Source organism: Ciconia boyciana, chromosome 2, assembly GCF_034638445.1.
Source record: "Ciconia boyciana chromosome 2, ASM3463844v1, whole genome shotgun sequence".
Lineage (NCBI taxonomy): Eukaryota > Metazoa > Chordata > Aves > Ciconiiformes > Ciconiidae > Ciconia > Ciconia boyciana.
In genome coordinates, this window is record NC_132935.1 from 37,095,268 (window position 1) to 37,110,441 (window position 15,174).

The window sequence follows — 15,174 nt, forward strand, 5'->3', positions numbered from 1 at the left end:
AATGAAGAAACTAGCAGAAAGTTTATCATAAATGAACTTAATTTGCAGTGTGTGTTGTACCTGAATCTCCTCTTTGCTCTTCCCATGTCATTTTCTCCTATGTACACTGTCCCCAAACAGACTTCATCAGGGTACTGTCGTGCTCTGATTTTCCATTCCCGATAGCATAGGCTATTGTGATTGAGCAACCATCTAACACAAGATTCTCGTGAAGAAAATTCTGTTAGAACTGCATGGTAATAAAATTATTTTTGTTGCTTTTCTTGAAGTTTTTCCAGGTGTTCAGTCCAACTAGTTTTAAAGGTGTGTTATTTTTTTACTTTGGGGCAGTGTATTGCAGGCTTCTGGTCAACTCTTTCTATGAAGGTAGTGGGTGTTTGTTCCCCTCTTTAGTAATTATATTTCATTATATTCCAAAATTAAACGTACTTGGAATATACGCTAATTCTTTCTTAGCACTTGTCATTCTTCTTTACCATAAATGTTTTCATTATTAACATAAATTAATTTAAGTTTCTTTTTACAAAGAGAATAAAATGGCTGATAATAGCATTCAGCTTTAATAGTCGAGTAACCTTGTTTTTCCTGGGCTGCAGGATACAAATGTAGATGTGTCAGGCCCATAGAGTGATTTATGTCCTACAAAAGAGAGAAATAACAGTTTGACATCTTCCTCTAGTAGACTAGGAGGAAGATCCAAGCTTCAGTGAAGTCAGTGATAAAATTCTGATTTATTTCAGTTGAGTCATAACATCCCCTTAGAACTCTTCAATTTTTTCCAGAATGTCATTTCTGCTGTTAAGGGAGCTGTGGTAAAGCTTATAGGGTGTTCCCTGTAAGTATTGTGGAGGCCAAAGGCATATATGGATTTAAGAAGGAGCTAGGCACAACTGAAGATGGGTTCAGAGGGAGGAGGAGGGACAGCAATACCACAGCTAAGCTTGAACCACTGTCAGAGACAGAGAGAGGAGATACCAGGGGGAAAGATAATTCTGCAGCTGCCTTGTACTTTTTCCTGAGGCATCTGCTATTAGCTTCCATGACAGACTAGTCACTAACTAAACATCTCTTTTGTTTGACTAATACAGCCGTTCCTATCTATGTTTTATTTGGTCATAGTCTGTATTCATATATATGTGTGTGTGTATATATATATACACACACACACACTTGTGGGTACAAAGCTTGCGTCCACAAGGTTTTATTCCTTGGCAGTTGACTAACTAAAGCAACAAGATTTTTATGAGTTGTGTTTTCCTTTTAAATGCTTTAAAATGACAATTAAACTTTCATCTTCTTTTGTACTGCTGGTTGCAGTATTTTACTAAAGCAAATAGAAGAGTATGAATGAAGACTGAATTAAATTTGAAGGCATTACTAATTGTTATTCCTGTTCACAGATCAGTTTTTAAACTCATGGATATATTAACATATGTGATTAGGGTGTACAGGCTACTATGGACATTTAATTTTTATCAAGTTAATCGTACTTCGTAAGTGTTTGCAAGACACTTGTGTGTGGCTCTGACATAATGTATTCTATTAGTTTTGATTTTTGTGGTTAGTAACAATGTGCATAGTTAGTACTCTCAATGCCTTTGCTAAGAGTTTAACACACATCTAACACACATCTGTATGAAGTACAAAACTGTAATTCTGTATGTTGGGAGATGGTACAAGTATAATATTTTATGCATATAGCTGTATTTTCTCAAAAAGCATGTATTAAATTGGTTGTTCTTCAAACTTTAATAAGAAGAGAGTAATAAAATTTTTTCTATTCCCAGCTCTGACACTGCTGCTCCAGTATAAAGGGATGATACTGGCATGGGTACCAGTATCAGCAGGAAGCAACTGCTGAGGGGAATTACCTGCTCATGCAAATACGGGATAGGAATAGGGGCCAAACCCCATCTGGTAACATCTGGGACCACATCCTTGTCCCCAGGGCACCCGCTGGGACCAGGGCTGAGGCAAGGTGCCTTATAGGCTGAGGAGGACACTGAGTTTTCCAGGGGAGATGCGCTAAATGCATTTCAGAGGCAGAGAGGATGGGTAAGCCAGGCACCGTACTGAAGAGGGTGACTTGGGTATACAATTTCAAGAAGTGGTGCAGGGTTCTGAACCTTGTGTGGGCACCAGCCACATCCCTAACTGGCAGAGGATGTCAACGTGAAGTCGAATTCACCTCATACCCAGCTGTTAACATTACTATGGCTGTAGCCATTTGTGGAGCTGAGTACTAGCATTTATATAACTTGAATATAGGGGTGTTTGACTTTGGTCTGTTGTTAACTTACAACCTTCTGGAACAAAGAAGCTTGAATTCTTTATTCTTAAATTGAAACGTTATTGTTATACACTGTTAAACTAAATGCATGCTTATGAGAGCATCTCAGTATTTTAGAAGGAAGTGTGGTGTATATAAGTGTGTCTTGTAGGTATGTGTGGAGTAGGTTATTCATTCACCATGATAACAATGTCAAAATGTGTAGAAATGCTTTAGATAATGTCTAGGTACACTTCCGGCAAATCAGAGTTTTAATTCAGTGCTTGGCATTTGAAAGAATGGCCTGAAGATTCAACATGCTTCCTAGTAATAGGTGGTTGGGTAGAAGAGAAAAAAAACCCCTCTTAGTGCTGCAGCTGTGTGAAAATCAGAAACACGAGTTCAAGTTTTGCTTAGGCACCAGAGAAGACATATAGAGATGGGCTTTCTGAACTGCAGCAAAAATTTCAGTAAGATCATATGTGTTCAGTAACAGTACCTACTCCGGGACTGAAGGATCATTATTTTGATGACCAGGTTAGAGCTATGAAAGGTGGCATGCAACATAGGCACCTCTTGCTGAGGCTCCAGTGCAAGCTTGGGTTGCACATCAGATAGCACCTGAGCATGTAGAGATGCTAAGTTGATCCTGGTGACCAGGAGGACCAACACCTCACTAGCTGCGTGAAGTCATTGAAACTGAGGTTGAGAAGTGCTGGAACTCAAATTAAAATATGATAGATTTGATATCTCTGTGTATAGGTTCGATAACTATGTATTGCTTACTGTGTCAACTGATGCGGAAACACGATGCTGTACTCTCTGGCTTGCCCTCTGCTTTTTACTTTTTACCCTTACGGAACCCAGTTTCCTGAGCTTTTTATTAATGGAATATGTTTTATCTAAAGTAAACAGACTGGTATTTGACAGGCAGTTAACTGGAGTTAAATCCTGATGTAGGCATGCCAACAGCACAGAGATGCGTAAATGCCTTTGTCTATTGTGATCAGTCTTATTTTTCTCACTGCTAAGATAGGCATCTTGAATATCACACTGAGCTGTATAAGCTTACTGGTATTGTAAGTAATGTATACATTTGTATCGGTTATATTTATGAGATTAGAAGATGTTCCTGGATTTGAGTTTTTCCACGGTGGCTTACACTTGTGAGAGCAGTTGTTTCACTCTTCCCCTCTCTCTGGTCTGGTTTTCCCCTTGCTCTTTGGTGGTTTTGGGGGGGAAAGTTGGTGTGGGAATTTAAGTGGACATTTACATGAACTACAGGAGATTAAAGTAGTGGAGGAAGAGGGGGGGGCGGGGGATAAAAAAAAAAATCACAGTTTAACTTTTTGAAACAATTTTGAAACTGAGATTGGCAGAAGAGGATTCAGTAGGAGTTAAAATATGCTTAACTCACTGTTCCAGAAGTGCCATCAACTGGAAATGAAAGCTATTTAAATACAAAGTTTCCTATAATATTATCCTTTTCTATGCTGTTAGATTTGCTTCATTTCTCAGCTATGCTATTCACAAAGTTTCACTTTAAATCACAGTAGATTTAAAACACTATGCTTCTAAATCAGTCTCATAAGTAAAGTTGTTGATAATTGTGAACTATAAGAAAAATTCTAGATTCAATAAACATCTTATGTGGGAATTTAGATTCCTCCTTTTCCACTGAAAATGCTTGCAGGCTTAATATTTTTTGCAGCCATAGTTTGATACTTATCAAATGCAACCTAGAAGGTTAAATGGTTTTAGAATGACTTTTGTTTTCTTTTATTTTTTCCTTTTCTCTCTCTTTTCTTTTTTTTTTTTAAACTTAGCTACCCACCACAAACAAAAGGATGCAAGAGTGACTTGCATCCCAAGTACCTGGCATCCCAAAATACAATGTTCTGGCATTGTATTTTGTTTTTTAATCTGGTGTTTCAAGGGGAGCTTTAGTGGTATTAAGCTGCATTTCTTTTGTCGATGAGCATCAGAAACAATTCTTGGTAACAAGAGAGAGGTAGAATCCCAAACCTGAAATTACAATACAGAGTCTTGAACAATGCTTTGCAGTAGTACCACCTGCCTCCTCTTTGACACTGTTGTGGTGAAAACAGACCTTTGCCTCTTTAAAAGTGGAAATGGAGCAAACCTCTTGTATGCTGTATAAAAAATGGTACTTTCTTCCTCTGATATTTTTTCTCTGTTGTCTTGTTAAAGCCTAGTCCTGCTATTCCTGGGCATATTAGAGGTGGCTGACGTAGGCTAATCCGTAAGCAGCTGAGTGAGTGGCTCTGTTAAGAGCCTTAGCCTATGGGAATACAGAAGGTAGGAGCCATCTTACAGTGCTGGGGTCAGCCCAGAGGGGTTTTTGCAAAGTCTCAAGCAGAACCAGGGCTTTCTCAAACCTGTAGTTTTGAGTAGCTGAGAAAAACCTCTTTCTCCTTCACGATTTAGGTGGATTTTAAAGAAAGTCCTATTAAATACCAGTCTGTAACACTGAACGTTAACATTAGCCATTTATTTGATTGTTACAGCATGTGTTAAAGAGCTGCTGCCGCCCATTTGCAGCCTAATGTGTTTATTAGACAGTCTTCCCAGTGGTATCTTGAAGTGTCTTTCAGCTAAAAAATTCATGAGCATTATTGGTTTTCAGGCTGCAAATGGAATATGTCTTCTTCTTACTGTCTAATACACCACTCTAAAGCCATTACACAGGAGTAAGGGGAAAGATATTGTTGAGGAAGGAGCCTTCAGCTTAAACATTTGTTTATAGTCTGTTATGGCTTTTTGTGGACTGAGCAAAAATGTGAGTAGTAGGTGTTGGAGACAGTTTTCTGTTCTTTTATACACGGGCTCAATGGCATTTGCTAGTAAATTATGTTCCTTTTCTTAGTTCTAGTTTGTGGAATTCAAGAATAAAGTAGAAGTTAGTAAATATTACTATAAATCTTATTTTAATGTTACCTGTAACAGGCTCTCTTTCAATGAAATTGTATCTTCTAAGTAAGAAGTGTTACTTTCAGATAGAAAAGGCTACGGATGCACATCAGATTTTAGTATGAGTCCTTTAAAGGTAACTGGAGTTTTTCAGCTTGCTGCTATCTCCTTCCTCACAGAAACTGTTTTCCATTTTCGCTTTATACTGCGTGACTGCTGTAGGGTGGCAAAGATTTTAGGCAGTTTCACCTATAGTGACAGTGGTAGTGCTGCTTCAGGAAAAAAGCATACCCTTGAATAAGTTAATTTGTATTTTTAATATGAGGTTACCATCTCCAACCAAGGTATTGGACATCTTGCTTATTTTGGCAGGCTGGCATTATTTCGTTTGGAGTATATCCGAAATCCAGGTGATAAAGGATGGGTATAATAGTTGGTTACAGAACATGTGGCTTATGTATACCAGGGATGCAGGACAATGGTTTAATGTATCTTTAACTTTCTTTTCTGTCAAACTTTTTTGCGGTGGATCTCTTGCTTTAATTTAATTTTACCAGACAATACAGTCTTTTTTTTTCCCCTGCTCTTTTTATTTCCTTTGATTTTCACCTCTATTTTTTTACTCATTTCCAAACCCTTATCCATGTCTCTCTGAATTTGTCGAAATACCCGTGCAAGAGAAAGTTTGCACGCGAGGAGGCTGAGCTTTTCTGAGTGCAGTGCGGTGCGTAGGCGGGCGGGCTCAATGAGCTGGTTGGGATTCTGATGGGTGCTACAATGTAAAGTGCTGGGAGTCAAAGCAAGCCTTCCTCCTGAACTGCTGTGGCTCACCAATGAAAGGTTGCCCTTAGGCTCCAGTGGCTCCAGTCTCTGATCTAGCATCTTATCCTGCCTCTGACAGCGATTTCCTTTTGAGGCCACGGAAAGTGGCTAGCAAGTATTGCCTTCTTCAAAAGGGTTGATACATACTGCAGTCTTCGATATCAAATATTTTCCGATTCAGAAATGGAGCCAGTGAAAAAACAGTTCATAAGCAGGAAAAAATGTGAAGCATCAGAAGTTGCATGTGACTTCCAACTTTCCTCTGGCTTCTACCAGAATTAATGCTACACAGAGTACATCAGTAATTTTGAAACCGAGACTTAAAGCTTCTAGTCATGAGAACTTCACAGGAAAAAAGTATGAATTATAATGGATGTGTGTTTGAGTTTATAATTAACCACAGGAATATAAGCTGTTTATATTTTTAAATTGGGCTGTTAGAGAAAATTTTTGCCAAACTTTTCACTGACTTGTAATATTTTTGGTCGGTAAACAGTATTTTTTCCCTTTGTTACTCAATAAAACAGTGCCTTTAATAAATCACTTCTATATTTATCAGTTCTATCTACACTAAATGCATGTATTGGTGTGCTGGAAGGGTGGTAGTATAGTACTGCTACCTGATTGTCCGCTATATGGTACTTTACCTTTTGTTTGCTACTTTTCAGAGTGAAATAGCAGCTTTGAAGGTGTAATCCTCATTTATTCTTTAACTGCATTTGTTAGGCTTATAATAAATCTGACAGTTTAACAGGCCTTGTTTGGAAGATGGCCTGCCTTGATAAGAGATAAAATGCACATTATCTTCTTCTACATGGACTCCGGATGATTAACTGGATTCACTGATGCTGAGGATCAGTGCTGGAAGGTTTACTCTGCATGCCATGTTCCTTCATGGCATTTGAGGAGTGGAGATGTTACAAATTCATGCAACTGATTTTTTTCTGTCTCTTCCTTCACGGGGTCTCTGTTTTTCTTTTTTTCTCCCATGTGTGTTATTTTTGGCTTTACGTTGTTTTATTTTTTTTCCCTTTGAAACATGAATGTCTTGTAAAAATATGTTTACTATTGCTTTATAATTAGGTTAAGTCTGTGTACTCTAACTTAGAGTGGTTGCTGGTGGAGGATGTGAAGGAGGATGTGCTGTCACGATGAGAGCAGAAACTATTGTTTTATTACTGATAACAAGAAAAAATGAATTGAAGCCTCTTTCAGGGTCTGTCATTTCAGTCTCCCAACATCTGGTAGAAACTGGTTAGGTCTCAATGACTGTAATTACTAACATATACTGTCCAAGAGTTTATTCATTTAATTTTTCAGTGTTTGTGATTTACATTTAACAATTGGAAAAATTAGACAGTGATTTTGTCTACAAGTATTTTGGATGCTTAGGCCTGTGGTAGCGAAATGGAGAGAGCAGGAAAATACACTTATGGTGTTAAATGTAAATACAAAGGAAGTATTTACTTACCTGAGATGTCCTGTTGGTACAGGTCATCTGTTCGAGCCTAAAATTAGGTTTTTAGGTATTTTTAGTAATAATAATTCCGCCTCTCTAATTATCTCCTTCCTTGTATGAAAATGCTGCGGTGAGTGTATTTATCTTTCCATTGCTCCGTTGCTCCTCATTGATGCCCAGTGGAATCGAAGCTTGAGGGGCATCTGAGTCAGCATTAGAGGTTCAGCTCTTAGTTATTGTTGTAGCTTTTTTTGTAGGACAAATGGAAAAACACTTAATATATATTGAGAAGAAAAATCTGCTACCACCACTGAAGGCAAAATACTCATCCTACAGTGGGACATTATGTTTGTATTTTGGAGTGCAGTACAGCTCCCAGACAACTCACACAGTAAAAAAGAGAGTGCCTGGTCTTGCATGGTTCATTCTGTAAGACACACATTCAAATTCAGCTTTGTAAGACATTTTCTTTCAAATAAAAGTTGGTTTATTTCAGCATCTGATGTATCATGATGGTATTTTTTTCATTAACAAACATATGTCTCCGTCTCTCTCTCCTCAATGCAGTGATTACTGCTGGTTTTGTTTTTACTAATTCCCAATTTGGTTAATCCTTTTCCTATTCTGTACCATGCTAAATAAGCCTTACCCAGTTTTTCTTGATTTTTTTTTCAGAAGACATATGGTAGAGCTGATACTACATTTCTGTTTCTTCTAAAGCTCTAAATGAACCAAACTGTTCAATTTCTTTATCTATCTTCTTTCTGGAAATTCCTGAAGAGACGTACAAAAAGATCAGAGGAGCAGGATGAATGCTGCTTTCTAATTAAGGTAGTTCCCTGTAGGGGAGGTTTATTGGAGTAAAACTTTGAGTTTCTGACTTGTCATTCTACTTGCAGTGGCTTCAATTTTGAATTGTCATGTTTCCTGGAAAAAATCAGACTTCAAGTTTGGGAGTTTTATTTTCTGGTCTGAGAAGCTATCCGTGTGGTTCAGGAGCCTAAGAATATTTAGAACAACTTTAAAAGTTCCTAAATTATCTTGTCAAAAATATTAATTTATTTAATGTTATGAAATTTTTGTGTGTTATAAAACTATTAGTAATAATGAATAACCAAGAAATTTTGAGATGGATAAATTAATGTGTATGGAGGGAGTTGGGGCAGAACCTAAAAAGCACTATATGCAGTTTAGCTGCTCCTGACCCACAGATGTTTGTTTGTACGTCTAAAATTCAATCTATCAATTCAATCTAAATTAATGAGGTTTTCCCCTTCTCACTTGAAAGTTTCCTAGGTGCCTGCTCTTTGGTACTACATGTGCCCAGAAATACTTTCTTCTGAAAAATGTGGGTTTAGTTCCTTGCTTATGCCGTATTAAATTTGTAGAGGTAGCTAAGACTCTCCAGAGATCTTCATCTAGTAGTATGCATAGATCTTGAACGTGAGTTAGCTAATGGAAAAAATTTGAAATAGCTGCTTTCTTTTTAAAAGATATGAGGAAACTGGGAGGGTGCTCGCTTCTTTGACTCTACTTGACTTGTTAGAGTCATTGCTGAGAAATGGGAGATACAGGTTTGCTACCCTCCTCAGCCTAAGGGACTTAAACCTCGGTCCCTTGTGTCTTAAGACAGTGTTTGAACTACTTACCTGTGACTTTAGTGGTATGGGCCACACACCTAAAGATTCCTACTGTACTGCAAGAGTTAATTAACTTTGCCCTCTTTGCTTCATAAACGTCCAGTTTTGGCAAGCAGATAGCCTACCACCTAGGAGGCTGTCCTGTGCGATGAAAAATACAGGCTTGAAACCCCTCTGCGAAGACGAAGTGAATCTCCATCACCCAGTTTCTGGCTGTTTTAGCTGGTACGTAGTGTTAGGGAAGAGCAGGGCAGCAGATCATCTATCCACAGCTTCTAGAAGGTGATTCCTCCTCATTTCTCCTAACTCGGGAGAGGATTTTAGTTTCTGAATCCCAAGAGAACAGCAGAACTTTACCTATCCCAGTCAGCCCCTAAATCCCTAGGGAGGTAGGGTTTGGGGCACATCCTTTTGATTTTAGTACTGTGTACTAGATACTGCTGAGTGAGTTTCATTTTGGCCTGTGAGATTTTTTAGATTGCCTTCGTATCGTCTGTCTAGCTCTCCACTTTCCAAGGCACTTAACTCTGGATTTTGCATTCTGCTCTGGAGCACAGGCACTGACAACACAGGAGCTGCAGAGCCTGTAGAGACCTTTGAGGTACAGAATGTGCTTTTTAATGAAGACGTAGGGGAGAGCAGAAAGCAAACATGTTAGTAGGTGGTAGATTTCCAGAAAAACTTTATGATGAGTAAAAAGAAACGGGTAACTCATTCTGAGAACAAACTGATAATGCTGCTGAGAAAAAGGCATAATGACCTGTAAGTGCAAACAAAAGAAAATAAATAAATAAATAATTTGTTTAGAACCATTTACTATGTTTAATGAGGAGAGAAGAAGGTGCATATAGTAATAATTATACCACTTCTGTTCCCTTAAGTACAGAAGGATGAAGTTGAGATGTTTATGGTGGGAGGTTAGTGTTAATGTGTCCTCTGAAGGCTGACACCATAGACCTAGTGGAATTCCTACAGAATAGCATCAGTGTGAATGCAAGAAGAATTGAGCTATGCATTAGTGGAGCTACCAGTGAAAACTTCCCTTTGAAGTAAGCCTGATAGAGTAGGTGGTAAAACTGTCAACAGCTGATCCTATTTGCTTTCTTGGGGAGGAAAGGGGAGTGGAGGGGGGTGTTCCCCCTAAATGCTTACCTCTGACTTTAATTCTCCCTACTCTTGGGGGAGATGATGACTGTTGAATGTTGGACAGGTTTTTGTGAATTGTTGTGCTTGCCTTTCTCAAGAAAAATTATTAACTGATTCACATTTCTTAGGTATTACTTGGGAAGCATAAGAAACGAAGGGATTCCCCAGCCTAACTTTTCTTCTGAACTTTAGGTCACCATCTGAGTCTGGCTCGGAGATCAGATGATTTCCGGAATGTACAGCTTTCATCATGCTGATGATTTTTTCTCACCCTGGTCAGTGAAAAATGTAGTCATTGGAACAGAGAGCCCCAAGGACAGTTCCAGCTCTCCACTGACAGAGACGTGGAACTGCTGTCTCCTCACAACTTCTTTTTAATTAACACCACAGTCTCCTTAATAGTATCTTGCTCCTTCCTTGGAGCTCTACTTGTGATACTTGTGAAATTGTGCGTTTTCAAGAAAGTGCCTAGCTCCTAACCAATTAGACAAATGTATATTTCTACTTTTGTATTTAGATAAATTAGGGCGTGAATGACTGCTGGGGCTAGAAATCAGTGAAGATATGTAGTTGTTAAGGAACAGCCAGTGTCACAGTCCACACTGGAGACTGCGGTAGCTGTTTCACGCTCTGCAGTAAGGTCGGCTTTGGTGTGGCACTGTGAATGCCCTGACTGGGGTCACTGGGAGTTCCCCAGCAAGTACAGAATGATGGAGTTGGTGATGGTACATCTTCCCATTGAGAGCTCAGCTCCGCTCCACTGCAAAACCAGGACCTTCTTGCTCTTCTTGAAGTGGGTTGTTCTCAAAACGTTGGCAGTATGTATGTACATGTAGATATACATATGCATGTATAGATGTAATTGATAAAAAGATAATCCAGGTATTTTTCAAATAGGATCTGATACCGTGCATGTCAAAGACCAGCTGGGAGCGATGTTTCAGGGGTGATCTAGTGTTTTTCATGAAACTTGACCAGTATCTCAAAAAAGGAAATGACTCCATTTTCTCCTCAAACTGGTTAAAAAGAAAATATTTTAAGTACAAAGAAAGGAATTTTTATTCCTGGTATTTTGGGGTTTTTGTATTTAGAAAAATGTTAGGTGCTGTTCAGTTTGGAATCTGAGACAGCTCTGAGTCTTTGTTCGCTTGCTCAAGTTTCAATAAGTAGCCTTTCTCAGCATCCCTGCAGAGCTGCTTGGATCTCAGTCTCCAGGCTGTTTCTGCCCATATCTTCATTCAGCCAGTTCATTGGGAAAACTAAGATCTCCAGTGTGAACATCCTATTACCAACACAAGCTCTGGCTGCTAGATTTTACACAGTGTCAAAAATAAAAAGTAAATGAGAAGGGGACCACAGTTTTAACCCCCAGCAGATCCCTCAAGGAGTTCAGTGCATGGCTGACCAGGCCAGCAGAGGGAAGGGAAGTGGTGGGGCAGAAATGAAGGGCTTGGAGGAGGTGGTGGACCCCCTTGTTTTAACACCAGACCAAGATTTCCATCTTATGCAGGTGTGAAGTGATTGTGGAACTATGGGCTCCTGCTCTTATTTTAGCATGGTATGAATCACTTTCTGGAGACGCTCACCTCCTTCGTGGCTCTCGTGTTTATTTTTCTGCTAATCCCAAACAATACAGGAGCTCTCTGAAATGTCTGGCAATGTCTCTTTGCCATCATCCTTACAAAACTGGCAGCAACTAGGCAGATGGTGAGCTAGGACTGCCCTGTATTGCATGAGCTTTTGATCTTTTACATCATCTCCCTATGCCCTTTGTAATAGTGTTTTCTGCCTCTAGAATATTCTTATTTATTGAGGGGTATGTAATCTGGGGCAAGCAAGTTTCATGTGCTCCTATGGTGCATAGGATAACAGACCACCAGGATCAGGGCAGGATTTCCGTGGGCTGTTTATTGCACAAATTATAATAAGCTTGTGTTGTTTTAACACGATAGCTTGACAAGTTATTTTCCTTATGAGGTAGATCATATGTACAAAATATTTATAAGTTCCTCAGTGATCTCTAGTGTTCTGTTTCTCTGATATTGTACATGTACTTGTGCAAGTATTATCTTCGGATTTTTAACTAAAGCTGCAATGTAGCTGCAGTGTAGCTGGGATACGTGTTTCATTTCTTGTATTTCGATTCTGTTGTGTTTTTGTTGTTGTATGGCACTATGGCTTTCCGTTTGTCTTTCCTCATTCAACGTTGCAAAATTGCCATGAAAATTCAGCAACCCAGGCACGAAACGTACTTATCTGTCCTTACATAACTGGTAACAATCTGAGCTGATAATGCTTTGCTTGCCCACCACAAATTTTCTTCTGAAGGAGTTTTGTATAGTGTCTTCTGTGGTCATAAACACAGTATTTTTATTGGTACCTTTCAAACAAACTCTATTTCAAATGATAGATTTGTCAAGTAAAAACCGAGTTGATCATGGAACAAGAAACTTAGAAATATGAACAAAGAACTCATGACTTCTCCACCATAATCCTTTCTTGCACTTTCTTCCTTTTAGTTGCTGATATGTGTTCAAGATGAGTGGGATGGGAGAAAATACCTCTGACCCATCCAGGGCAGAGTCAAGAAAGCGCAAGGATCCTGATCAGCTTGGACCCAGGTTAGACCATTTATGCCTGAAGATGTTGAAAGTGAAAGACTTAAAAAAACTGTTACATATGCACATATTTTTCAGTTAGAAAATGACAAACTTACCATTCTTCCAAAGAGGAGTCAGTACCAAACTACCTCTGATTCAGTAATTCTGTGTTGTTGTGGGTTTGGGATGGGGGGTGGGGGATATTGTCTTTTATTATTACTTGTTTGTTTGTTTTGAATCCAGAGTAGTGCCAAAATACAGAATTTTGGTGACAATATAGGAGCTATGTAAAAATCTTTTTTGGCTAATCACTGCAAGGAGTCTTCAGTCACTCATCTGGCAATCTAAAATTTTTTACCACATCTCTTGTACGTCATAATCAGGGACTTGAAAAATGTTTTTCAGTTTTATAGCATTTGCATTACCAACATGAAAAAATTTTAAAGCATAACTGCTCATTCAGCATTTTTTCTTACAACTGTCTGTTGTAATTTCACCAGGAGGCAGGGAGCATGGATTGTTTGGTTTAACTTTTAAAGCTGTCGTCTTTTCTTATACACTGTCACTATATGATACTCCTTGGATTCTCAATGCCATGTGGAGAGATACTTGTAAATGTTCAAATCCCACCCTCCCAATTAATCCTCTGTTTTGAATTTCAAATCCCAAACCTCTTTTGAAACAAAACCGTGACTGCTGGGAAAAAATAAGTTATGTCTTTTTTAATACTCCTTTCCTTGTTCCAGAGGAAATCTTTCTGCTTGAGAAACTTGTATGTTATATTTTTTGTAGTGAGAGAGGGCAGTTCTCTCTGTTTTTGTAAACTACTCTCAAACCATTTGAAATAATCTTTGAGCTGGCCAGAAGGCAAACAAACTGACATTAAATACGACATTTTTATAAACTCCTCTTTCAGTCCTAAAAGAAGCACTGAGAAACGCAATCGTGAGCAAGAGAATAAATACATAGAAGAACTTGCAGAGCTGATTTTTGCAAATTTTAATGATATTGACAACTTTAACTTTAAACCTGACAAATGTGCAATCTTGAAAGAAACTGTGAAGCAAATTCGTCAGATAAAAGAACAAGGTAAGGAGACTAATTAATTGACTTGGAATATTTTCTGTTGATTATTACTTTTTTTTTTTTTTGCAAACCCGATAGTCTCTTCAGCTTTTCTGTAGCAAATTCCCAGGTTTTTCATTAATCAGTAATGAAAAATGCTGTAATGTCATGTGAAAGGTGTGTGTTAAGTATCATATTCAGTATTTTAAAAATAAGCTTCACAGAAAATTCAGAAATTGCCGAGAGAGAGAAAATCGGTCAGTCTGATGTGTGCATCTAATGGAATTGAAATCAGTTGTGCTTTTACAAAAGTTAAACTAGCAGATGGCTTTGGGGGAAAAGTAAAAAGATTACTTAGGTACTCTTACATGGATGATGAATCTGTAAAATAAGAAAATCCAGGAGAGTGGGGTATGAAAATATTCTGCATCCCCCCTTTTGCTTTCTTTTGTTGGTATGAATAGATATTGTGGACTAAATTATCTGCGTCCCCTAAATGATGACATCATATCCTCAACTACAATAGATTTGAAACTATTCTAATCTCTAGATAGGGTCCTGTTATAACTGTAAACCAGAGAACGTGACAGTTTACTTCCTGTTCTTTGTCTAGAAGATTAGTTTTGTATTTCTTTTCTTTTGATATATTTCCTATTTAAAGAAAAAAAATCTTTTAGAAACTTTAAATTTTTGGAAGTGGGTTTTGTGGCACAGGTCTTATCTGGGCAGGCGTGAATAGCAGTGCAGGTGTTTGGGCCAGGTTCACATTCTTAAAGTAGGTGCATATCATTTTTCTTCTAATTTAGAATATTGAAATCTCTTTATAAAACTGTGTTTAGAGCAATTCCTTTGGTTTTCAAACACTTCAATTAACATCTTTCACTTTTTCAGTATTCTGTGATTTCTGTGGGAAAACAATGCTTCCTTTTCCATACTGTATGTATGTGTGAAGTTATAAAAGTGGGGATTACGTGTTGCATAATTTAGATACAGATTTCTTTCTAAAACAAGTAGGTAAGCAGAGCTGTAGTTTCAGACATCAGCCTATTCCAAGCTAAATGGAAAGTGGGAAGTCTCAAATCATGTGTCAGCTGCCTCCAAAGTAGATCTAATTGATTAATCTTTGTAAATGTTCCTATTTCTCAGCTTGTTCTCTTCTCATTGCTACTAGGTTGCATAATTTTTAAAATGGATATTCTAGTGAAGTTGCCGTGCCCCATTTTAGAAGTATACCTCTTAACC

The 15,174-nt window shown here is 38.2% G+C and overlaps 1 protein-coding gene across 6 annotated transcripts in view; it reads left to right on the forward strand.

Annotated features, from left to right (window-relative positions):
* Positions 1-15,174, forward strand: part of NCOA2 (nuclear receptor coactivator 2) — a 197,530-nt gene that overhangs the window by 105,013 nt on the left and 77,343 nt on the right. For all 6 annotated transcript variants that reach the window (XM_072852358.1, XM_072852357.1, XM_072852360.1 and 3 more), the window contains 2 exons: positions 12,787-12,888; positions 13,784-13,956. In XM_072852358.1, coding sequence (XP_072708459.1) covers positions 12,806-12,888; positions 13,784-13,956 — 256 coding nt within the window. In that variant the 5' untranslated portion in view covers positions 12,787-12,805. The remainder of the gene's footprint in view (positions 1-12,786; positions 12,889-13,783; positions 13,957-15,174) is intronic.